The sequence below is a fragment of the Meles meles genome, chromosome 17 (assembly GCF_922984935.1).
Source record: "Meles meles chromosome 17, mMelMel3.1 paternal haplotype, whole genome shotgun sequence".
Classification (NCBI taxonomy): Eukaryota; Metazoa; Chordata; class Mammalia; order Carnivora; family Mustelidae; genus Meles; species Meles meles.
Genome location: NC_060082.1, coordinates 4304458 through 4328399, shown reverse-complemented (window position 1 = coordinate 4328399; position 23942 = coordinate 4304458). Strand labels below are relative to the sequence as shown.

Below are 23942 nucleotides of genomic sequence, written 5' to 3'. Positions count from 1 at the left end.
TGGTCCTTGTGACTGGCCTCTCCCTCCAGCTGACTGTGATGGGGATAGAGCGCTAGAAAGGCAGGCCGGATTTCAGCGTCTCCCTCCTCTGCTCCAGCAGCCTTGGGAATTGTGGTTGCGGGGGAGAGATTGCAGGTCTGGCTCTGAAATTTCTCCCCTGCTGCAAGGCTTCACTCTTCAAGGCATTGAGGTAGGGCAGGGGAGAGAGACCAGTGGCCGTTAGCTTGACTGACAGCCTTGCTGGCCGTCCCCTGTAAATGTTCTTGTGGTTTCCTTAGCTGCTGCTGCTGGATTCAGGGCATCGTTGACCTCTAAATGTCCACTCAGGCGTATGCATGTGGTCTTTGGAAGGCCTAAACATGGGGATGCAGAGTCCCTGCCCTCTGAGACCCGCCTCCAGAAGACAGGGCACTGTTGTGGGAGGCCCTCGGTAGACCACCCTCAGGTGGGGACCTACGAATTTCCCCCCAGCCTAGCCCACTTAGTGGGTCCATTTGATTGCACGAAACTCCTGTGTGTGTGTGTGTTTTTTTTTTTTTTATCTTGCCATCTGCCCTGTGTCTGATCACCCATTTACCCTGGTGGAGAAAGAGGGATCCTCTCCTAGATGGCATGAGGAGGCTGAAGCCAGGACACCTGACATTACAAGAGACTGGCTGTGGTCGGCTAGCCCCGCACAGCCTAGGGGAGGACACCACCGGTCATGCTGGGACTAGAGAGCAGGATGATTGGAAGTGATGTAGGAGGCAGGCTGGCTTTGCAGGGACTAGGTGAGGTGACCCTTGGTTTCCGTGGGAAAATAATTAGTTTGTTTGAAAACTGCTTAGTTGGAGGACCAGATGGGACGTAGCTGGTCCAGCTGATGGAGAAACTAACTGGGCAAGAGACCTTTCTCACGAGATGGGGGGATTCATGGTTAGGCCTTGGGGGTTCTAGAAGGTTCCAAGACATTGGGGCAGCATGTGGAATTTCAGGCCTTAGAATGTACCCTGCTGTCAGATTCCCTTTATGCTCGCCTTCTGGGTTAGACAGACCATTGACTTTGCTGTGCGAGAAGACCTCCAGTGGGGGGGCACGGGAGGTTAGGACACCCTTCGTAAAGCATTGCTCCAGACATGTGGGATTCTGTGACTCAGAACTAAAGGGTGGAGGGGGGGATCCCACAGCCCCTGGTGTGCTGCTCTGTGAGACTGGGGGAGAGGACTGAAGGAGACAAGGCTGTGGTTCTGACTGGCGGTGGGGAGTAAGGTTGCATCTAGGGTTCCTGGGTGAGCCCCAAATATTGGTGACCATCTCTAAAATGTGTTTTCCCTTCGGATAGGGTTTTAAGTCCGGGCTAACAAGACACCCTCCTACACCTGTTCCTTGAAGAGTTGACAGCCTTCTGGCAAGACTCCTCCAAAGGCAACTGGGCCCGGGCTGCGGAGAGGTGTCCCGTGTCACTGTGAGTGTTAGGGGAACGTTATCCCTTCTTTTGCCCTCCTCATACTGTGTCTTCATGGGGGTGGGGCAGTTTAGAATGCCGTTTCTGTGCTGAGACACCCGGATGGAGGTACAGGGCTGTGAGCGTGGCCACACAAGCACAGAAAGCAGGATGTCTGCTGCCTGCCGGAGGCTTCCCTCCTGGCCGTAGCTTCACCTGGAGCCCCCACTCTTCTTCCCTCCCATTTGGGTGCACCCCCAACTTTGGTGGGAGCATGCTCTGTGAGGAAGGCAGTGGGTGGGGGAGGAAGCTGGCTGGGAGGGGGACCCCTCCACCATCTGGCCAGACTTCTGGGTGGCGTGAAGGAAGGAGGGAGAGGCTTTGAGGGGAAGGAGGGAGCTCTTTCCCCTTCTGCACAACAGCTGCTGATCCTAGGGCAGACTTCACTCCTGATGTCCCCCGGTCCCTCTCCTAGATCTGATTCTCCCGATGTCTTCTGCTCCCTCTCCTCCACTGAGGGACATGAGACTGCCCAGTCTCCAGGACCAGAGAATGCCTTTCCTCCACATCTGTTGCTACCCTGACGGCTCATCGGACTGTCACTACCACCCTCCATGCCCACACTTGCCACCCGTCTCCTCTGCTCCTCGACATTCAGCCCTGGCTGGCTGTCCTGGAAGTCCTCGTCTATATCCTCCAACTAGATCTGAGCCCACATGCTCCTGAGCCCCAGGCCCATGCACACAGATGCTTCCTTGACTTTTCCCACTTGAATACCTCACAGACACATCAGCCTTAAAAGCCCAAACTCAAACTCTGTGTCGGCTTCCCACCCACCCTGCTCCTCTTTGGGGCTCCCTGTGTTGGTCGAGGACATGATAGTCCCACCCAGCTGCCTAAGCCAGGACTCCCTGTGTCCTGACTCCATCGCCCCCATGTTTAACCTAGAACCGGGAAATGCCAGACCCGCTTTCCATGATCACAAGTCTGTGCATTTCTCTCCTTCAACACTGCTTCCCTGCTGGCTCAGACTACTGTCCCCTCTGTCATAGTCCCATGGTGGCTTCTTGTCCACGTCCTGCCAGTCTTGGCTTTCAGTCTGTTTCTCCCTCTGCCAGTGGGGAACTTCCTGCATTACAAGTAACTCGTCTTGTTGCTTTAAAGACCTGTGAGTGCCCTCCGTCATCTATCCCTAGCACAAGTCCTCCTTAGTCCTGCTCACAAGGTCCCGTGACTGCCTCCCACCGTGGACTCCAGTCGCCTGCCTTGCCCCGGGAACGTGCACTACAGCTCTAGAAAAGAGCATTTCTCAAATTTTCTCTTCCATACCTTTGCAAGTGCAGCTTCCTCTGTCTGGAATGTACCTTTTATCTTCCTTTTCCGGACTCTTCTCTGACCTTTCATCCAACTGACTCTTAGCCGGCTTAAACTCCCCTGGTCGCTCTTGTCGGGCTCCTGCATTGGTTAGAACCTCCCACTGCCTTCCTAACATCCCATATTTCTCCCATGATAAGATTTCTCCTTGTAGCTACTTAACCCTCAGACCCCCGGCTTTTCTTTCAACATTCTGAAGTAAAGGGGCCTGATACCTTAAAGGCTACTATTGCATGATATCTGGCATGCCGTAGATCTTTGATGAAGTTAACCTTGCTAAACTCCAGCTAGAAACCTGGGAACAATGAGCTCTTCCTCTAGATACAATCCCTGCCCCATTTTACAAACCCGGGAGGAGATGCAAAGAGATTAGAACATCCAGCGAGTGGCAGAGGTGAGACTAGGACTCCATCTGACTCCAGATCCCTGTTCTCCACCCCTGTGCACTACACAGTCTCGAAGACGCTCTTCACTGGGAATTCTGTTTCCACCTGCTCTTCCTAATCTGCCCCAGTCTGGCGACTGTGCATGAGAAAGGATTGCTGCCCTTGTCCAGCACACCGACGGCTCAGAGAGGGGACCGCTCATAGCCCAGAGCCATCACGAAAGGGGGAAAGAACTGAAGCAGGGAAAATAGAACAGAGGCAAAAACTGCCATCCTGAGAACACAGACCTTTCGTCGTGCAGGAGAGCGGTGGATGCTCGTGGCAGTACCTTCAGCCTAGTTTTTCCTTGTGATGAGAACTTTTAAGATCTAGTCTCTGAGAAACTTTCAGATAATACAGTGTAGTGTTGCTACCTGCAGTCATCCTGGTGTACATCTCCAGACCCTGTTCCTCTTCTCACTGAAGGTTTGTTCCTTTTGACCCTCCTCATTGCAGTTCCTGACCCCTGACTCCCCCTCTGCCAATCATAAGTCTGAGCTGAGTTTTTTTAGATTCTACATATAGGTGAGGTCCTATAGTATCTGACACCCCCCCCCCCCACTTGGGACATTATGCTAAGTGTCCTAATCTTTAATTTTATATGGCCCATCAGTTGGTTCAAAACTTAAGTTCTTTAAGATCGTCTCCTAGTATGGGTAGAGATGTTTTTTAATGAAAAATTCAACTGTTTCTGGTTCTGTGATGCTAAGGGATTAGTTAGTGAAGTGACTAAGCTAGGGGTCTTGAAGCAACTGGGAAGCTGGCTTGCAGGAAACCTGGGCGAGGAGGAGAGTATGGACCCACATGACACTGCCATTATGGGCCAGCTTCGTGCCATTCTTCAGGTGAGCACCAACTGTGAAGGTCACAGAAAAGCTGAGCACGTGTCCAGCTGCTGAACTTTCCCCAGAAAGTCGGGGAACAGCGCTGTGCGTCTTGTGGATGCTGGAGTACTGAGGGTTCATCAGGCTCTCATAATGCCGAACGCTATTGTGGGACAGTTTCTAAAACAAGAGGAACCGTTCCTGGTCCCCATGTAGTTGTTCGTGACCCAGTGAACAAAGCCCAGCCATAGTCAGTGAAAGCACAAGGAGGAAAACGGGACACTAACAGAAATCCACACACGGGACTGTAGGGACACATAAGAAAGAACAGTTGCCTAGGAGGTAAATGGAGCTGCAGGAGACCGTGTAAGGCGGCGTTTATAATGATAGAAGCCTGCACAGAATAGAAGGTAAGGGGATTCAAATATAGATCTTTCCCCAGGAGAGGCCAACCAAGAACTATGTACCTATAGACTGATGGTTATGGTGGTGGGGAGCAGGGAAACAGGGGATGTGGATGGGCTGCCCTTGCGAGGAGCCCTGGGTCCTTGCGAGGAGTGGAAGCGTGGAATCACTGTATTGTCCGCCTGAAGCTAATAGTACCCTGTGCGTTAACTAACAAAACCCTAAGAACTTTTCATGGCTAGTGTGGTAGAATTAAACATCCTATTCACAAAGAGTGTTGTTGGGTACAGAGCAAGGACCTGAACCCAGGCTTCTGATTTCAGGTCTTTCCCCTTTCCACCCTGTGATGCAATAGCTTCTCTAAAAAGTTAGGAACTGGTTAAGTCAAAAACCTGGACACCTGGTTGAATGATTAAAGGCAACAGGTCTGGAGGAGACCTGTTTTATGTTAGTTTATGACTAACATGAGGGTTTATGACTCCTTCAGAAGCTCTTCTTGGGCCCAGCTCTGGTTAACTTCTGAGTGCACAGGTGGTTTGGTGTGTCTGCTGCTGGGGGCACCTGGATGGAGAGAATCCAAGAGACGACTTCTGCTTTGATCCCTGGACCGAGGAAGAGTGGCTGTGGGGAGAAGTGGAAAGGGAGGGAGGGGCTGGGGGAGGTGATGCTGCTGGGGAGGTTAGGACAGGTTTGGTCCCCATCCCATTTTCCTGCTCAGAGCAGCCCTCCCTATCCCATTTCCTCCCTTCTGCACACAAAAGGACAAGCCTGAGGACAGGAGAAGTTACTGGTCCCAAAGGAATTGAGGATAAGCATTGGCACTCTGGGTGGTCTTGGTGGCAGGGGGGAGAGGCCCTGTCATACAGTAGGAGAAACTCTTTCCTTCTGGAGGAAGGCACACCCCCCACCATGCCATCTTTGGATGTGGGGGAGGGATTCCTGGTGGGGTGTGCTGAACCTGAGAATACAGTCAGAGAAGACCTTATAGCAGATCTAGGACATTCGGACCTGGCTTTGGACCTCTCAAAAGCTTCTGTAGGAAAGCTTGCCTCCTCGATGCAGAAATCTCAAAGACACAGGATGAACTACAAAGGGATGACCAGACCCTGAGTGAACTCTGGTTTTCCCACCTGGAATCTCAGACGTCTGTCCAGCCAGACCTTCCATTGGATGAGTTCCTTGGCTGTCACCATCCCTTTCTCAGGTGAAGGAAAAGGAAAGCACCCCCTTAAAGGGACAAATGGCATTAAGGAATGGGCAGATATGAGCATCCGTGACACAACACTGAGGAGAAGGAGGCACGAGACTGAAGTGCCCAACCCTCCCTACCACCGCCTGAGGTAGTAAGAGGTATGTGCAGGCAGGAAACCAGAGGAACTCCCAGAAGCTCTGGGGGAAAGGACAATTCCTTAGGAGGCCTAGTAGGAGGAGAGAATCTTTTTTTAGCCCCTCCCCTTTTTGGGAAGGTGAATTGAGCATCACTCCTGACTGTGGGCATTGGCTGGGTCTTCTCCTATTTTTTGACCCAAGAAGAGCCATGGGCTGTGCAAGTGAAGATTTTCATGGTTTTCACTCCAAGCGGAGCACAGCTCTTCTCACCCACTTATTTTTCTTCATAATAGTGAATGAGAAGCTGGATCCACAGACAGAAGCAGCAGCCAGAGAGATTCTGATGAGCACGGTCAGACTGGACACAGTGGTATTGCGTACAGCTGTGACCAGCGCTCTGGGCACCAGGCTGAATGGAAGCAAGGGCTTTAGTGTCAATCAAATACAAGCTAAACTTTCAAGGACTAAACCAGTGTCTTCCAAATTTAACTTTTTTTTTTTTTTTTAAAACACACGTTTCACCTTTCCCAAAGGTTCTGAGGTAATTTTGCTATTGACTGTTCTTCCCTTGCTCGGGAGTTTTTGTCCAGTTTAATTCTCTGTAGGGTATATTCTTGAAGTTACATTTTTATTTTCAAACCTGAAACTACCACATTTAATGTGCTTTTAAGAAGTTCCCTCCCCCACTCTAGAAATGGGGATCTCCTTCCTTAAAAGTCGTGCCCATCCTCCCTGACCCTTCAGATACCCAGATGAAAATGTCTGGACCAAACTTTGGAATATAAGGAAACAAAGATTAAGACTTCATGGGAGGGGTGCTGAAGCAAGATGGGCACATCCCACCGCAGAAGGGACCGCATGGGATACAATGGTAAGGTTGGAAGCTGTGAAGATGTGCATTGCTCACGGATTGATGTCTCATATAAGCAGGGTCAATGTATTATCTGTTTCTTCCCACATCTCTGCATAGGGCATCCTTGACCTCCTTGTTCCTCAGGCTGTAGGCAACAGGGTTCAACAAGGGAGTGATGGTGGTGTACGTCACTGAGACCAATGTCTTGTTCTGCAGAACCCTCAGACATGGGCTTGAGGTAGACAATGGAGACACAGCCATAGTGGACAGTGACCACCACAAGGTGGGAGGCGCAGGTGGCAAAGGCCGCCTTCTGGCCCTGGCAAAGGGGATCTCGAGGATGCTGGAGATGAGGAGGATGTAGGAGATGAAGACCCAGCCCCACAGGGACCAGGATCACACACGAACTGACAAAGTTGATCTCATCGATAGTGATATCCAAACAGGAGGGTTTCAGGACAGGGAGAATGTCACAGAAGAGATGTCCAGCCACCCTGTGACGGAAGAATAAGGCAAATATGGGTGTCACCTGGACGACTGCCGTGGCCAGCCCAATGCCAGAGGTGCTGCACATCAGCTGGGCACACACCCTCTTGCTCATGATATCCGTGTACCTTGGGGGGTTGCAGATGGTCCCGTAGTGGTCACAGCCCATGGCTGTGCTCAGAAGCAGCTGCTGCTGGCTAAGGCAACAAAGAACATTTGGATGGGCTGATTCTGGGCTAGGAGACAGATGGCATCCGTGAAACGAGGATGAGTGTATACGCGGTCTCCAGACTTGCCAGCGTGCTCAGGAAGATGTACCGGGTGCATGCGGGGGGACGGTCAGTGCAGATGAGGGTCACGAGGAGAGCATCGCCAGCCAGGCTGGATGTGTATGAGACAAGAAAAACCACGGACAGGGTGATCTGATGTCACGAAACCTGGAGAAGCCCAGAAAATCAAACTCCCTCACCTCTGCGAGGTTCCTTCTCTGCAGCCTTCAGTTTCTGTGTCTGAGAACAATGCAGGTGTGGGCACGGGGCAGGTTGCCCCCAACGTGGGCTCGAACAGTGAGAGAGGAAGGGATGCAGAGAACACGGGCACACACATCTCTGTCATTTTCTCGAATCAGGGGCTCACGTAGGTCTTAGGGCCGGCTGACCCCCTGCCCCCGTTTCAGTTCTTGCTCTCTGCTTGATCCTCCCTTAAGTCCTGGCCCAGGAGTTCCTGTTAGATGAGACCACCCCATGTGCCTTTTCAAAGTCTCATGAATGCTGTTTCTGTAGGGTGTGGATGGGAGGATTTTGCCTTTCAGAACAGCCCACAGGGGCCTGAGCCCGTGCTGTTCCGGCCTCCCTTGTCTCTTCCAGGGAAAGGACCAGCCACTGGAAGAGGGAAATGGGGGGCCGGGGAATCAAGCTTTTATGGAAATAGTCACGGATGGGTCGTTGTCACTTAGGAAAAACACGGAACACTGAACAGTTGGTAGAATTACTCTCAGGGACAGGCTCTTCAGGAACATTTGAATGGGTGTGTGGATGAGGCGTCTTGGGCTCAGTCGAGATGTTGTCCCGCTGTTGGCAGACTGCTTTGTTGTATCGTGCTTAGAGGGACTTGAACAGTTGAGGGGCAAGGAAGGGGAGAGGGCAAAGTGGTGGGAGAAGAGGACTGGTAACAGGAAAAAGAAATAACTGAATGAAAGGACTACTTGACCTTTTTCGGCAGAGGGAACTTGAAGAAGAAAGAAGGTCAACAACTTAAAATCAAATGTTATACTATGTCATGATACCAGCTCCTCCCAATGTGTAGCCTTCAGTTCACGGAATCGGGCGTAGAGAGCACTGGGTGATGGCACAGTGCAGACAGGCAGCTGGCAGGAGGCAGGACAGGGGAAAAAACCCTAGGGCCTCTCTGGTTCCACCTTTCCCCTGTGAGCACTTGCCATCTTTCCTACAAGTTTGGTGAGGGACCCTGGGAGATAGCCGCCATCTGTCAGATGTTTAAAGAACAAGGTAACCACAGGCTTCAGAGCTGGGGCACATCACAGAAACTGCCCCTAGGAATCTAGGAAACACAACTTATAAAATGTTGCAGATTTTCTGGAAAGTACCCTAGCATGGGAAATAAGGAAGCATGCATTTAAGGGAGAAATGGGTGTGCCGCAAAGTAATTTAAGAGACCAACCAACTGGAAAGGTAAGGATTCCAGAGCGACCGTGCAACTTAAGGCAGATTTGTAGAAAGAAGGAGGTAGAGGGGTGATTTGAAGATAAAAGTAAATGTTTAATTCCTTGGTCTCCATGGCTGCATTTTGGGGCCAAAAAGTGACATGTGACTAGAGGCAACTAGGTTGGGTAGCAGCCTCAAACCTTCCTCCCTTGCTGAAGGGTCTGTTGAATGGGGCTGCTGTGTGACCATGGATGGACGGATGGATATGTGTGTGGACTACACTGGGCAAGACCCTCGCAGGAATAGTAATACCATTAAAATGTGTGTGTGTGTGTATGTGAATGCACATACATTCTATGTGCAAGAAAAATCCAAAGATCTACCTGACACTCTGATGTGTTCACTGTTATGTGGGGATGGAGGAAGTGAGGTTATAGGAAGCTTGACTGACTTTTTACATGCGTTTAAATGAGCACTTGTTTAGAACAAGGTGACCCTTGTTCTAAAATGCTACAGAGCATAAGAGCATGGCTCAACCATCTGTACCCCAATGTTTATAGCAGCAATGGCCACGGTCGCCAAACTGTGAAAGAACCAAGATGCCCTTCAACGGATGAATGGATAAGGAAGATGTGGTCCATATACACAATGGAGTATTATGCCTCCATCAGAAAGGATGAAAACCCACCTTTTGTAGCAACATGGACGGGACTGGGAGAGATTATGCTGAGTGAAGTAAGTCAAGCAGAGAGAGTCAAGTATCATATGGTTTCACTTATTTGTGGAGCGTAACAAATAACATGAAGGACAGGACATGGGAAGATGGAGAGGAGAAGGGAGTTGAGGGAAATTGGAAGGGGAGATGAACCATGAGAGACTGGACTCTGAAAAACAACTTGAGGGTTTTGAAGGGGCGGGGTTGTGAGGTTGGGGAACCAGGTGGTGGGTAATAGGGCACGTATTGCATGGAGCACTGGGTGTGGTGCAAAAACAATGAATCCTCTTATGCTAAAAAGAAATTTTTAAAAAAGTGGAAAAATAAATAAAACCTTTAAAACAAAAGCATGGCTCAAAAAGAGGAGAAATCAAGGAGGAGAACTTCGATTGATCAAGGAGACGGTTGATGACTGGTCTGAAAGTATGGTTACAGGGAGTGAACAAGGAACTTCAGTAGCTCATGGAGGAGAACCATGGATCCCATCTGCCTTTTCAGTTTCTTGTTGAGTCTGATGCAACGAGAGACAATTAGTGGTGAAGGAGATACTGAGGGAAGAGGAGAAAGCACTGAACTGAGTTGTCAGGAGGAGGAAGAAGAAAATCCCTGGTATCCTTAAGTCACGATCTGAAAAGGAGCCTTGCTGTCACCCCAAACCAGCCAGATTTGTGTCATTATGCCTTGGGTAGATACAAATTGACTGTCTTTGAGGAGATAATAACGGTAGAGACCGGATGGCTGACTCCTGGTAACTTTATTGGCTATGGTATGGGCGTGGCTGGATTGAACTGAACAGACCATGAAAGGTTATCTTAAGACCTTCCTAAAACTTGGAAAGGAATGCACGTGTTCCCTTGTGGATGAAGACCTGTGAGAGCACAGAACAATGGGAACATTGGAGGCAGTGTCTTTGCACGTTAGTATCCGCATTGGGGGAAAGGTGTGCGTGACGTATGGGAGGGGAGAAGCACCACCGCGAGGGAGAGCTACCGCTTCTGTCTCCCCGTGGTGCTCAGCGGGCAGCGAAGGGCTGTGCTCCGTGGGCATCACCTGCACACGGCCTGTCCTCCCAGATAGCTTCCTACAGCCGCTGTCCTCTGCGCACCCTGACTCTTCCTAGCATTCTTCCCAACCACATTCCTCTTCAGAAGTTCTGTTCTACTGTCTCTTGTTATGTCTCCCGTGATGTTTGAGCATCACACACAGGTTAAGGGCAATCGCCCACTTAGCTCACTTCTCCACTCCTCTTGGAAGGACAGAAGCGTTCCAGGATGATTCCTGGAGAGGAACGTAAGACTCAGATGACAAATGCAGGGCTCTTGCTGCCTTTGGAGATGAGCGTGGCCCCAGAGGATGAGATGGGAAGCTGGGGACATGGAAGGAGATCACACTCCTTTCATCCTCCTCGGTCTTAGGTTCTTACACAGAAGACCTCCAGTGGCAGCAGACTCCAGGGCTCACGGTGGGAGGAGAGAGGTGGTCCCGGGGAGCACCATGAAGCCAAAAGGGTGTGGAGTGGCTAGGTCGTTTCTGCCATTGCAGACTGCCTGGGATAAATGCTCAACAGCGAGAACGTGGGTCCATGAATTTCAGGATTTGGGCATTGGGTGGGGGAGGGTTGGCTCTTTGAGACTGCCCGCCATACGTGACTGCAGCTGGGCACTGAGACACAGCCCCTCTCCCACCCGAACCTGAGCCCTCCTGTGGCCGCACCCTAAGGGTGTTTCTGTGTAAGGGACACACCAGTAGATAATCTAGAAAGCACGGTGTAGCACAGAGAGCTTTCAAGATGATTTATACATTCCAGAAGGATATAAACCCTGTGGGGGAATAAGAATACGGAAATGTGCTCATGCATCAAAATTTTAGTCATGAAGCCAATATTTCTACTAGAAGAAAAAGACAAATAGAGGGGAGAAAACACCGAGGGTATAGAGGAAACACCATTTGCAAAGGGAAGAAATTATGACAAAAGCCATAGGTATTTATAAATGCCTAAATCTTTATAAGCAAAATATGTGCCTAGAAACAGAATCTATGCTTTTAAAAAACCTAAAGATGCCAGGTAGGCTGAGCCCCTGTAATGACCTTTTGTGTGTGAAGGAACTGTGAGTTAAAAAAATAACATGTTTTGGGGCACCTGGGTGGCTCAGTTGGTCAAACAACTGCCTTTGGCTCAGGTCATGATCCTGGAGTCCTGGGATCGAGTCCTGCATCGGGCTCCCAGCTCCAAGGGGAGTCTGCTTCTCCTTCTGACCTCCTCCCCTCTCATGCTCTTTCTCACTGTCTCTTTGGCAAATAAATAAAAAATTTTAAAAAAATAACATTTTTTTTTGGTGGTGGTGGGTCTGTTTTTTTTTTTTTCCACCCCTAGATTTTATCCCTTTTACATATCCTTTTGTTTTAAAACCAATAGACCCAGGGAGCCAACCAGGGAGGAGACAAGAGACTGAGCATTATGGAGAAGTATTCAAATTAAATGCGACTAGTGACTCCTTTGGGAGGGAAGTCTTCTCCTACCCAAGAGCCCACCCACTTTGAGTTTGTGGGGTCTGCTTGTGTTCTCTCATGGTTTCGGAGCATACCAGGCAATCATGATTTATTTGCAAATCATTGCAATGCCTAGAAAACAGATTTCCAGTTTTGCCCAAGGAAAGTCTTGGTGTCTTCTAGAGCTCAGCCCTACTAGGTTCTAGGTCTGCTCTAGTAGAGGATTAGGTCACTTACGTGTCACTGGACTCTGGCGAAGGCACAGGTGATAACCTTTACACTGAACATTTCTGGTCCTGTTGGCTGTACCTTTGGAGGAGTGGCCCCTTTAAACTTGGATTGGGCAGGGACTCTCAGGAGAATTTCTGCCTAGCTTTTGTCTCCTGGGTTGATTGCCCAGAGGCTTACTGGGCATCCCATGGGTCTGTGTGGAGTCAGAATCCTGAAACGAGCTAGGGGATCTCTGCACCAATGGGTCATGCAAGGAACACTGGGCCAGCTTCCGTCTCGCACGGGCTGGGCCTTTTCTTCTAGAGGAGAACAGCTCAACTCAGATGAAGATATGCTCTGTGCCCCACGGTGCTGTCTTCTGTCCTTTTGAATCCGTGTTAGTATATCGTCCTTGTGTTGGTGAAAATGCCCTTCTCTAACAGTGGGGTGTGGTGCTCCTCTGCATCTATGGGAAGAGCGTCTCCTTTCTTGTGGTAGCAGACCCACCTGGCTCTGGTTAGGTAAGGATCAGGCTTAGCGGCAGGGACTGAAAATAGAGCACAGACAGTCCTTTTCATTTCTAGGAGTAGAACGTTAAGGCAGAGGATTTAAAGTTGGGGTCATCTTCCCCCCATCCCACCCTCGCTAACAGGGAGCCCTTGTACTGCACGAGACCACCTGCTGAGCAGGTATTATTGTTTTTGTAGGTGCCCCCCCCCCCCAGAAGAGGGGCTATGGTGAGGACTTGTTGCCTCAGCCAGAGCTTGAAGTGAAATGCTGTGTTTTGCCTTCTGACTCCAGACACAGCTGCGGCTGTCGGCCGCGCCCCATCGTCCACGGCGGAGGCGGACGCCCGGCCACGGCGCCTCCATGCACTCTGCTCGGGGAAAACTCCCCGGCGCCGCGGCTGCCGGCCGAGCCCCATCGTCGCGGCTCGTTTTCCGGGTGGCCGCGACATGCCCCGAGCGAGAAGGGCCCTGCTCCACGCGGAACTGGGCGCTGACCAGGGCTGCCCAACGCCGGCCAATTCTCACGAGCGTTCTGCCCAAATCGATCCCGATTTGGGCAGAACGCTCGTGAGAATTGGCCGGAAAACGCCCGGCGAACACACTTCGGGCACCACAGGGCCGCAGCAGTCGTGTTCTTAGGAAGTCCCTCTAATCTACTGAAGCACCCGGGCAGATCTCGGATTCTTCCTGCTGCTCCCTGCTGGACCCCGTTGCCGCGCTAATGGGATTCCTGGGTTCTAGTCCACTTCCTTGTAGCTGGCATCTGTCTCCTCATTGACCCTGGGTGAATGAATGCAGGAGTTGGAAGTAATCCCTCCTGTTATCATTTTGAAGCTCTCCTGGGTGTGGTCTTTCTGATTTCCCTTGGCTTCATGCCCCCTTATCGGGGCAAAGTCTGCCTTGTTTTCCTCAGGCAGTGAAATTCTCTTTGGGGTCCTTCTCCAGGAAGGCACTGTCTTTCTGTTGGGGACGGGCCAGGAACTGTGACTTGTGGCTCTTGTGATGAAAGGAACTATTGATAAAATTGGGTGAGTATTTTGTAGTACTACAGTTAGGATGCTGGGTGCTCGGGGCTGTACCTGAAGGAGGTAAGTGAGGGTCAGGTTATGGAGGACAGTGTCACAGTAAGGGTTTAAATTACATTCTCTGTGAGAAGAACTGGGAGTCATGAGCAGTATTCCAGAGGACTTCAGGACCGTATCCTGAAAATCAAGTGTCGTATGATACCACTGGGAATTTTTAGAAAAAGCCATGTTTGCCTTGTTGCACAAGGACTCCAGACTTCTACACATTTTTAGTTTCCATTCCTGCTGCTAGTTTTCCTCATTACTTGATGTCAGTCTCTACATTATTTTTACTTATCTCATTATAGTTTTTTCTCTGCTGTAACCTCAGCCCTCTTTTTGATTTTTAGCTGGAAAACCAAATAGGATTCCTTTTGAAATTTTACACACATTTGGAAATCATATGAAGTAGCAGCTTGTCGGTATTGCCACTGACCTACTCAGAGGGCTCTGGCTTTGCGATGTATCTTCCTAGTTATGGGTTCCCCTCCCCTCCCACTTGACAACCTGGTTGTTCTGGATGATTAAAAAAACCAAAACCAAAACACAAACAAAGCCCACTGATTTCCAAGTAAGTGGATCAAAGCGAAATGCTTGAGACCATGCATACTCAACAAATGAAGGTGCAATGACACGACACGCTTTCCTACTCAGCGGCACAGAGACAGGAAATTCAATGGCAAAAGCGCTCTGGATATGGGATCTCTCATGGCGTTGTCTTGAGCGGATTCCTCACACATTGGTCATTTGGCTCTCAGGGGCTCCTGTTGACTGAAGACCTCAGTCCCAGACCAGGGGCTTGATGACCACGTAGCCTTGACTCTCATAGTCCAGAGCACTCCAGTCCAGCATGTTGGGATCAAGGAGGTAGGATCCTTGCTGCACAGACAGGATCTGTTGTGCGGACAGCACGGAGTCCCACATGTACAAGTCCCCGATCTCCCCCACGAAGGACTGGTTCACGTCAAACCCCCCTCCATATGAATCCTGTTCCTGCCCCAGGACGATCTTGGGCTGAGTCGCCACTGAGTAGCCCTGCTTCAGGCCCTTCTTAACCAGTGGCTTCCCATTGACCCAAAACTCAGCAATGCCCGTGGAAGACTCCCAGGTAACACAGATGCGCGTAGGGCTGGGGAACACCTCGGCAACTCTGAAGGTGACTTTGGTTTTTCCAATGTGCAGGGAGTACTCCCCAACTCTTTCCTTGAAGACAAGGATCTCATTGTCCTTGCCCCGGGCATTGTAGGAGAAGAGGCTGTAGGCACGGTTCAGGTCGCTGTAGGCTCGGAAACACAAGGTAAAGCTCTTCAGAGGCTTCTCCAACTTTGGAGTCAAGGTCACATGGTCAGTAGAAGATTCTTGAGGGAACACAAATACCATCCCACTGAGGTCTGGGGGTGGGAGTAGAGAAAAAGGACGTTTACCCTACAGGCAGGGTGAAAAATAACTTACCCAACCCCCCTTCTCATCTCGTGCTCCTTGACCATCCCGTGACCACCCTACCTGTGTGAGCAAAGGCCCCCAGGAGACTGGCAAGGGCAGAGACCAGAAGCAGCAGCTTGTCCATGCTCTCGGCCTGGGGCTGTGTTAGCAGCGGAGGGACGGGGGTGAGGGCACAGAGAGCACCGTGGTTGTCACCCAGCTTCCAAGGCACGCTCTTAGACCTCAGGCTCCCCAGGGTTTATATGCAGCCGTGGGGGAGGATGGGGGATGGAGAGCACCAGGGATGTGTGAGGCATTTGCCGGCCTGCTCCCAGTGCCCAGGGTCAGAGCTGCTGAGTAGAAGAGGGCCGGGCCTGGCCAGGAATCTCCTGGGGGTTAATTATTAGCTACAGGGGCCTGCTAGGGTGTGGCCCCTGTGACCTGGTTCTGGGCTGCGAGAGCAGAGGTGGAGCTGGCAGGGAAGGGTCTGGTTGGCCCGGGGAGGTAGGGTGGCTCACTCTGCTGATGTGGGGGCCTCTGCCTCCCCGTGGTTCTGTGGAGTGGACTTCTGTGTAGGACATCTGGGACTCTGCTTTCTGCAGATCCTGAAGAGTCTCTTCCCCTTTGATTAATACAATAGTGAGAAACAGGTCTTGCCATCGGTAAGGGACAAGAAAATTAGAAGGTGTGCTGTCTGTCTCCCTGAAACTTGTATTTTCAGCTATTACTTAGCTCTTCTGAGTATTGTGGTGTTTCCTTATGCTGGATTTTCCCATTTCTCATTGGGACTTACTTCCCTGGTAACCTATCCACTGTCTGCAGATAGGTTCACCCGGCACTTTGTTTTCTTCACGTCCCTCGTATTGAAAGTATATTTATGTGAATTTTTGGTGATAGTCTGATTCATACATGACTTAAAATCATTCATTCATTCATTCCCAAGCATGACCTTGAGTGCTGGAGATTCATTGGTGACCTACTGTGGCACAACCCCAGTGATCTAGGTTTCTGTTCCCCCTATTATACTAAAAATGCAGGGGAGCCTGGGTGGTTGAGGAGGTTAAGCATCTGCCTTCGGCTCAGGTCATGATCCCAGGGCCCTGGGCTCGAGCCCCACATTAGTGTCCCTGGTCAGCGGGAGTCTGCTTCTCCCTCTGCCCTTCTGCTGCCTGAATTAGACCCAGGTCCTTCAGCGTGGGAGCTGGTGCCGTTCACCTCCGCTGCAACCTTACAACCAGATCCTACCGTAACTCCCGTTGTGTCTCTCCTTGCTGTTCCTCATACATGCTGGGCTCTCCTAATCTCATTACTTCTAGTGGTTGTCTCCATCCTGTCTTATCCATTTGTTTCCTAGAATTCTTCACAGTTTCCAAAGACTGTCCTGATGTCTCAACTAGACCTGATTTTCACCTTTAACTCTCCGTAAGGTTAAGATCAAAGACTTGAGTAGGATACACTCACAGTTGACTATTGTGAATCGCTGAACCTCTGTGAACCTTGATTTCCTTTTCTGAAAATCCAAGAAACAACTATCAGCTCCGTGTTTTTGTGAGGCTAAATGAGCTACTACAATGTGCAGAGCGCACAGGACGGTGTCTGGGTATTACTTTGAATTCTTGATGGACATTACCATTGTCTGTCTCCTATTATAGATAACTAGTGTATTTATCTCTTATCCTTTCTTGATTGAAGCTGAGCATTAGGGCTTCATTTTGAGGTGACCCATTTTACTTAATTATTCTTACACATGAAAAGAGCCCAGTGTATATTTGTGGAATCAAAGGATTCAAACAGGGTGAGTGCTTTTTACATAAAACTGCAGCAATAAAAAGTAGAATCCAGGGGAGGGATAGGAGCAGGTCATGCTGAAAGTAGGAGTGGGGAGGTAACCTCCTCCAGGAACACAGGTACTGTCTGATTTCCTTCCCCAGATGGTAATTAGCCGGTGCCATGGAAGTTAAGGGAATACAGGGCTCACCAGCTGCTTCTGATTTCCATCATAAATTATTTCGTTTATCTTTTCAAATGCAATATGAGGTTGTGTCTGGCCCGCCAGGGGTGGGGTGGGTCCTGGAGAGATCAAAGGTAAGAGTTGATATTGCTCTTAGGGCCACATTCCAGGGTTAGAGCTGAACTTGAAAACTGTGTTCAGACACTGAGTAAAAAGACCAGCTGGGAAGTCGGTCTCATAGTAGATGGGAAAAGGCAGCAGCAGCATCAGTGGTGGGGAGGTGGGTGCTTCTCCTTTTTCGTTTCCTTCCCTGGAATATGTTTCCTCGCTCTTGGCAGAGAACAGCCTGAGCTTCGGGAGTCCTCAAATTGGAAGCCAGATCTTTCCTGTTGCAGAAAGGAAGGTTCTGATGTCAGAGGAAAATGAATCTGGAGGGCTCAGAACTGGGTAGAATTCTCCAAGCAAGTGATATCTGTGGTGGCTGAGAGGCTCCTGAGATATCTCCCTGCCAGTGGAAGTGCAGGGGAGAGGCGGTGGTTCCTGTCTGCGTGGTTCTGGAAGGCTTGAGGGTGTGGAGTAAGAGCAGGGCCACCAGTGTGCCTCAAGTTGAGCTGTCCCAGTTCCATCAGTTGGCAGGCAGTAAAGCTTGCTGTCAGGAAGCATGGGGCGGCTGGAAGAGGGCGGTGCCAGGAAAAAGTGTAGCAGGAACTCAGAGCTGGAGAAAGCTAGAGGTGTGAACATTACCCAAGGGCCTGAAGAATATTTGACCCCTTCCAAGGCCTTGGGTGTTTATAGAAGACATAAAGTCCTAGTAATCATCGAGAAAGGCTAGATGGGGAGAGCCAGAAGAGAACGTGAGCTAGACCAGCATTTTGGCACTAATCAAGGGTATTTGCCGTGTGTTCTGCTAGTACTTGTTTGTAAGCAAAGGAAAGACCACCGAGCCATCCAGAGGAATTGAGCATTGCCCTCATAGGTGCTTGTGTAAAATCAAAGGCATGTAATCTTAGACGGATGGCAGGGTCTTAAGATTTCATTTTTAAGGAATCTCTACACTCAACATGGGGCTCCAACTCACAACCTCAAGATCTAGTCATACACTCCACTGAGCAGGCCAGCCAGGAACCCCAAAGATGAGCTTTGTAACTGTATATGGAATACAGAATCAGATTTTTCTCTAAATTTATGATTTCTTCTGTTTTGGAAAAATATGGTGCTAATGGTGCAGTATTGAGAGGAGGAAGTTCCTTTGGAGGAGGTAGAGGGAAGTCAGGTTATTCAAATGCTGAATTTGACATGATAGTGTGATTGAAACTTTGAAAAAGCCAGTGAAGACTTTGTAATATATATGTGCTACTTGGGATTAAAAATACAAGTTTTGGAAGAATCAGCAAATCACAAATGGAAACAAATGGATTAGAATGCAAGTTGGTGTAGACGCTTTGGAGAACAGTGTGGAGATTCCTTAAGAAATTTAAAAATAGAGCTTCCCTATGACTTTGCAATTGCACTAGTGGGTATTTACCCTAAAGAAGCAGATGTAGTGGAAAGAAGGGCCATCTGTACCCCAATGTTTATAGCAGCAATGGCCACAGCCGCCAAACTGTGGAAAGAACCAAGATGCCCTTCAACGGACGAATGGGTAAGGGAGATGTGGTCCGTATACACTATGGAGTATTATGCCTCCATCAGAAAGAATGAATACCCAACTTTTGTAGCAACATGGACGGGACTGGAAAAGATTATGCTGAGTGAAATAAGTCAAGTAGAGAGAGCCAATTATCATATGGTTTCACTTATTTGTGGAGTATAAGGAATAACACGGAGGACATGGGGAGATGGAGAGGAGAGGGAATTGGGGAAAATTGGAGTGGGGGACAAACCATGAGAGACTGTGGACTCTGAAAAACAATCTGAGGGTTTTGGAGGGGCAGGAGGTGGGAGGTTGGGTGAGCCTGGTGGTGGGTATTATGGAGGGCACGTATTGCATGGAGCAGTGGGTGTGGTGCATAAACAATGAGTTTTGGAACACTGAAAAGAAATTAAACAACAACAACAAAAACAAATGGATTCTCTCCTTCAGTGGAAAAGAAGAAAAAATGTCGGGGGGCAAGGCACTGACTTGGGCTAATTGCATTCATGGGGTTGGAGGCAAAGAAAGGGAGACAGCAAGGTTTGGTAGAGAGAAAGAGTGCACACAGTGTCATGGAAACCAAGTTAGCATGTTTCCAGGAGACACTGGCCAGCAGTGTCCAGTGACATTAAGTGCATCAGGGAGATCTCAGTAGAAAGGATGCTGGATTTAGCAATAAAAAGTTCATCGGTGACCTTTGGAAGAGCAATTTCCTTAAAGTGAGCATGGCAGGAGCCAGGTTGCAGGGGATGATGGAGGGAGAAAAAGAAGTCAGCTTCCCAAGGTTCAGTAATTCTGAGAAACAACAGAAGGAAAGCGACAGGATTTCTGGTGGGACTCAGGATCCAGTGTGTTTTTTCATACTGATTTTAGATTCTGTCCTTGACAGAGCTATTGTGTCTGTGCCCCTCGCCCTGTAACATTTCACCTAAGGACCTAGAAGAACCTGTGTCCTCCTGAGATTGTGACTGACCTTTCCACCAAATACTTATTTCAGACTCTAAAGATCAGACTCCAGGCTGCTGGCAGGCTCCTAGTCCCCTTACCAGTTCTGGCAGAGTCCCGAGGGGGCCTCTGTCTAGGTCCTGTAGACACACAGGAGTCTGTCCTTGATCTCACTTCTATTCCTAGTTTTGGGGTTCATTTGTAAAAGAAAATCCTTGACAACTTTGTCATCTTTTGGGTTCAGTCCTATATCTAGACCACACTACTTCCATGAGATCTCACTTCTGAATTCAGAGTTTGAAGGAGAGTCTTCTCTAGAATGTCCTAGTAATTACCATCTCCTTGCCATTTGTCCCTGTGGGTGAACGGCATCTGGGGGAGGAGACGCAGAAGGAAGAGAAAATGGTGGTGATGTGGAGTAATGGTGTTGAGTGTGCTCTGGACGGGAGTGTGTGTGTCTGTGGTGGTGGAGGGGGGGATGTGTTAATGAAGCAGGGGCAGGCTTCCCACGTGTTTTGGCTGGAGGAGCCCTTGGCGGGAGCAGTCCTGTTTTACTGTTGTTGCCTTGTCTTCCTCTGTGCGATTTCTGCCCATGACCTAGAGTCCCTGGCAGAACAAGAATTTTCTCATTTTGACCTATTTAATTCCTGTCCCTAAAACTATAGAATATAGGGAAAAAGCCTCAGGGAAGCTGATGGTTCATCTCACTGTGTGTCTTTAGCTTTGTGACTGCCCTGTCTTCTGCAGGAAATGCCACATTGGCTCCCTCTGCGTTAGCCACATGCTGCTTCCTGAGCGTGCTGGCTTGTTCCGAGACCACAGACGCTCGTCATCATTCCACGGTGCCCTCCGGTCTGGTCTCAGAACCAGCCAGTCATCCTGTTCTTGATTTTCTTGACCCCATACCGCTGTTAGGTGGTCATTTGGAAATCCCTAGGTAGTCTCTTCCATCCTCCATAATCCCCCTTTCTTTAGTCTCAATGCTGATGGGGGTCAGGGGTGCACAGCCTGCCTCCAGTCCGAGGTGGTCCACTCCCGTAGGATGGGGTGCAGAGCATCTTCTCCCCAGTCAGCTCAGCTCACTAGGACCGTGTATGTCAGGTCCAGGCCACTCCCTCTGCTCATCAGGGGACCCAAGGACATCTGGTCTTGAGGAATAGGAGGTTGTGTGGCGTTCGGCATTGGCCTGGTCACAGCACTGTTCCAGATTCCATCCATTTCCCATTTGTACTTTGGTGACCCTGTGGTGGCCCATTTCTTTGCTGCTATCTTTCCTGCCATGAACTGCTCCTGCATGGACACTACTGTCCCTGAAGCAAACAATTTTTGATTCACCCCCCCATATATACATATATATATATTTTACTCCCACACATATATTAAGGTATGCATGGACTTGGTTTACATTTCCTGCACCAGCACACTCCTCACCCCGACCACATTTAGGATGGCCGCCTCTGTAGGCCTTCTCAGCTGTGCCTGTCACCTCATGGGGTCATGGTCTAGTATGGTGTGCCTCTCGCTTACCTCATGCCCAAGCTGATGAATTCCAGAGAAAACACACCATCTCTCTGAGACCAACACCATCATTACTCTGCCATGAACCTCAGACTGTAAACAAGTTCATGGAGGTCAGGGATACCATGTACAGAGCTGTGGACAGAAGCATTTCTTATCAGATTGACTCATTTCATCAGGAGACCTTTAGTCCTGACCAGTTGGCTTTCCTGATTACAAATAATTCCTATCTCATGAGTAGATGGAATAGAAAGCTAGGCTGTGACCTGCTTCAAGGGCAGATCCTGCTCTTATGCTCTAGAACGAAGGCAGGAGCTAGGATTTCAGCTGAGGACACGTGTTACTGTGGGATGGGCAGCCTCCCAGGACCCTTTGATGGTCTGTTCTCATGCACGAGCATTTGCATTGACATCCTGGCTCCCGCTTCCCTTGGCCATTTGGTGCTTGGCTTTTGTTGGAGGTTGGAGCAGACCTAGTGACAAGGACAGTGTGACTTCACTTATAGAATCCCAGGGACCACCTGAGACCTTCCCATTTGTGTGATTTCAGTTATAGGATCCTTAACATAGGCATTTCAAAAAGACTTGCCTTACCATTTGTTTGAAAAATAAATAGTTGCCACAAAGCGAGACCTTTTTTTCCATGAATTCATCCCTGTTAGTCACTTAGGGTGTACTCAACAGATTACCCTTTACTTTTGTAGGAGAAAACAAAGATCTTTTTAAAGCTTTTATTTGGCAGAGAGCACAAGCAGGGGGGCTACAGGAAGAAGGAGAAGGAGAAGCAGGCTTCCGGCCAGAGCAGGGAGTCTGATGCAGGGCTCTATCCCAGGACCCTGAGATCATGACCTGAGCTGACGCTTAACGGACTGATCCCCCTAGGGCTCCCCACCCCTGGCCCCCAGCAAAGGCCTTTTTAAACTACAGTATTGTCACAGTCCCCGAAACTGAGCGCAGGGAGAGCAGATGGGTGTCTCTTTGGAAGGAATGGTGCCTTCACGTAGGACTTCTCTTTGGGGAAGCGTATCTTGTTTCTCAAAAGCCTGTGAGAATTGTTAATTCCGCAGCGGCGGCTAATTCTGGGCAAATGGCTTCGCTTGCTCTTGGAGGGTGAACCGCGGTTTCCACAGGTGGGTGGGTGGGGGCTGAAGGAGTATTTTTCTCCCATGAATTTTCCCGTCATGGGTCTTCTGAAGAGCTCTACTCTGTTCATCTCTTACCCCCCTTTTTTCCCTCGGTTGGATAGTTACATGTTTAATGAAGAAACTCTTATGTATCTCCCGTTCGAGCTAGCAAATACATCGGGGGATCCTTGATATAGTAACACCTACTTCACTCGCTCCTGTGTTTCCGAAATACGGGACTCGTTTCAGTGCCAAAGTCATTCTTCCCGTTTTCTGTCGTATCTTCTTGGCATGTTTTTAACCACAAAACTAGCACTGGGGGGGCATGTCTCAGGGACCTACGATGATCCCGCCCTTCAACGGACCACTGAAGGTTGAGGGCCCAGGCACAGTGGGCCCTTGTCTCTTGCTACAGAGAGCCGGTGAGTCCACGAGCGATGCCAGTGTCCCTGGGAGGGTCAGCACACGCCGGACCGTTGGGCGGCCCTGAAGCAAGGCCCGTGGATCCTGAAGGGTTCTTGTGTGGGTTTGCAGACTCTGAAGCTGGGGGCATGATGTCGTGAGTGTGGGCACGTCTGCGTTTTTAAATCAAAGTTTCAAAGATTAAAAAAATATATATATATAAAACTCTGCCAAAGATAAAAATCTGTTGCTCTAGACCAGGATTGAGTAAAACTATTTTGACAAAACCCACAGTAAGAAGCGTGTTTCCGTTGCCGTGCTCTGTGCATGCACGTGAATGCATGTGTGTATTGATCAAAACTCCCCGGAAACAACATGAGGGCTTAAGTCAGAAGAACATCACGGGATGTTTGAGAAGTGACCAGGCCTGGGTGGCAGACGGAGGGGGGAGGGTCTGCAGTGGGGCTGCTCCCCTCAGGGAGGTCCTCCCCGTGGATGGCTGCCCCCCTCCTCCTTTCCCTCCTCCCCGGCGGCATTAATTCCTGCTTTATCTCTGCTTCTACTCTTCTTTGCAAATGCTCTTCAGATTTTAGTACTAATCATGGTGTATGTTTTTAAAAGTATATCTTCTAATGGAAAATTGTCACACTTCCAAAATCTATGTTCTGAGTATTTATAACGCACCATCACGGCTCTAAGCCAGGAAGAGCCTGTGTCCTTGAGGAACTCAAGATCTTGAGAGATAAATGTGGGGGAAAAATAAGCAGGTTCTGGACAGGTGCACACAGGGGAAGTGCTGGTGGGAGGGGCGGTGAGGGCAGTCTCGTTCCGAGGATCGAGCACTCAGTTCTACTTGGGGCGGAGGTTCCTGAGAGAGGACGAATCTAGAATGGAAGCTGAGGGTCCTCGAGGAGGAGAACTGAATTCAGGCAGGGTGAGAAAGGGTGGCCCGCTCCGACTTGGCGAGGCCTGGCTGCTGGAAGGTAGACCCACACTGTGCTGCAGGCACCTGACACGGGGCCTGACCCCGTGTGGTCTCTGCCCGGGTGAGGTGGTGAGCACTTCCCGAGAGCAAGACCTGGGAGTGTGGTTTCTGGGGTATCATAGTCGGTAGAAACATCTAGCCACATGTCCTCTGGCCCCTCACAGTCTCTCTATCCTAAAGAGGAAGAACCTG

General features: G+C 49.7%; 1 protein-coding gene and 1 pseudogene across 1 annotated transcript; both read right to left on the bottom strand.

The window, feature by feature from the left end:
* Positions 1–6720: 6720 nt before the first annotated feature.
* Positions 6721–10545, bottom strand: LOC123928251 (annotated as a pseudogene).
* Positions 10546–14332: 3787 nt separating this feature from the next.
* On the bottom strand, positions 14333–15448 carry APCS (amyloid P component, serum). The gene is made up of 2 exons (XM_045982091.1): positions 15275–15448; positions 14333–15162 (listed from the first exon to the last, which is right to left on the bottom strand). The coding sequence occupies exons 1-2, from the start codon at positions 15336–15338 to the stop codon at positions 14552–14554; spliced, it is 675 nt and encodes a 224-aa protein (XP_045838047.1). The 5' UTR covers positions 15339–15448; the 3' UTR covers positions 14333–14551.
* Between the last annotated feature and the right edge of the window lie 8494 nt (positions 15449–23942).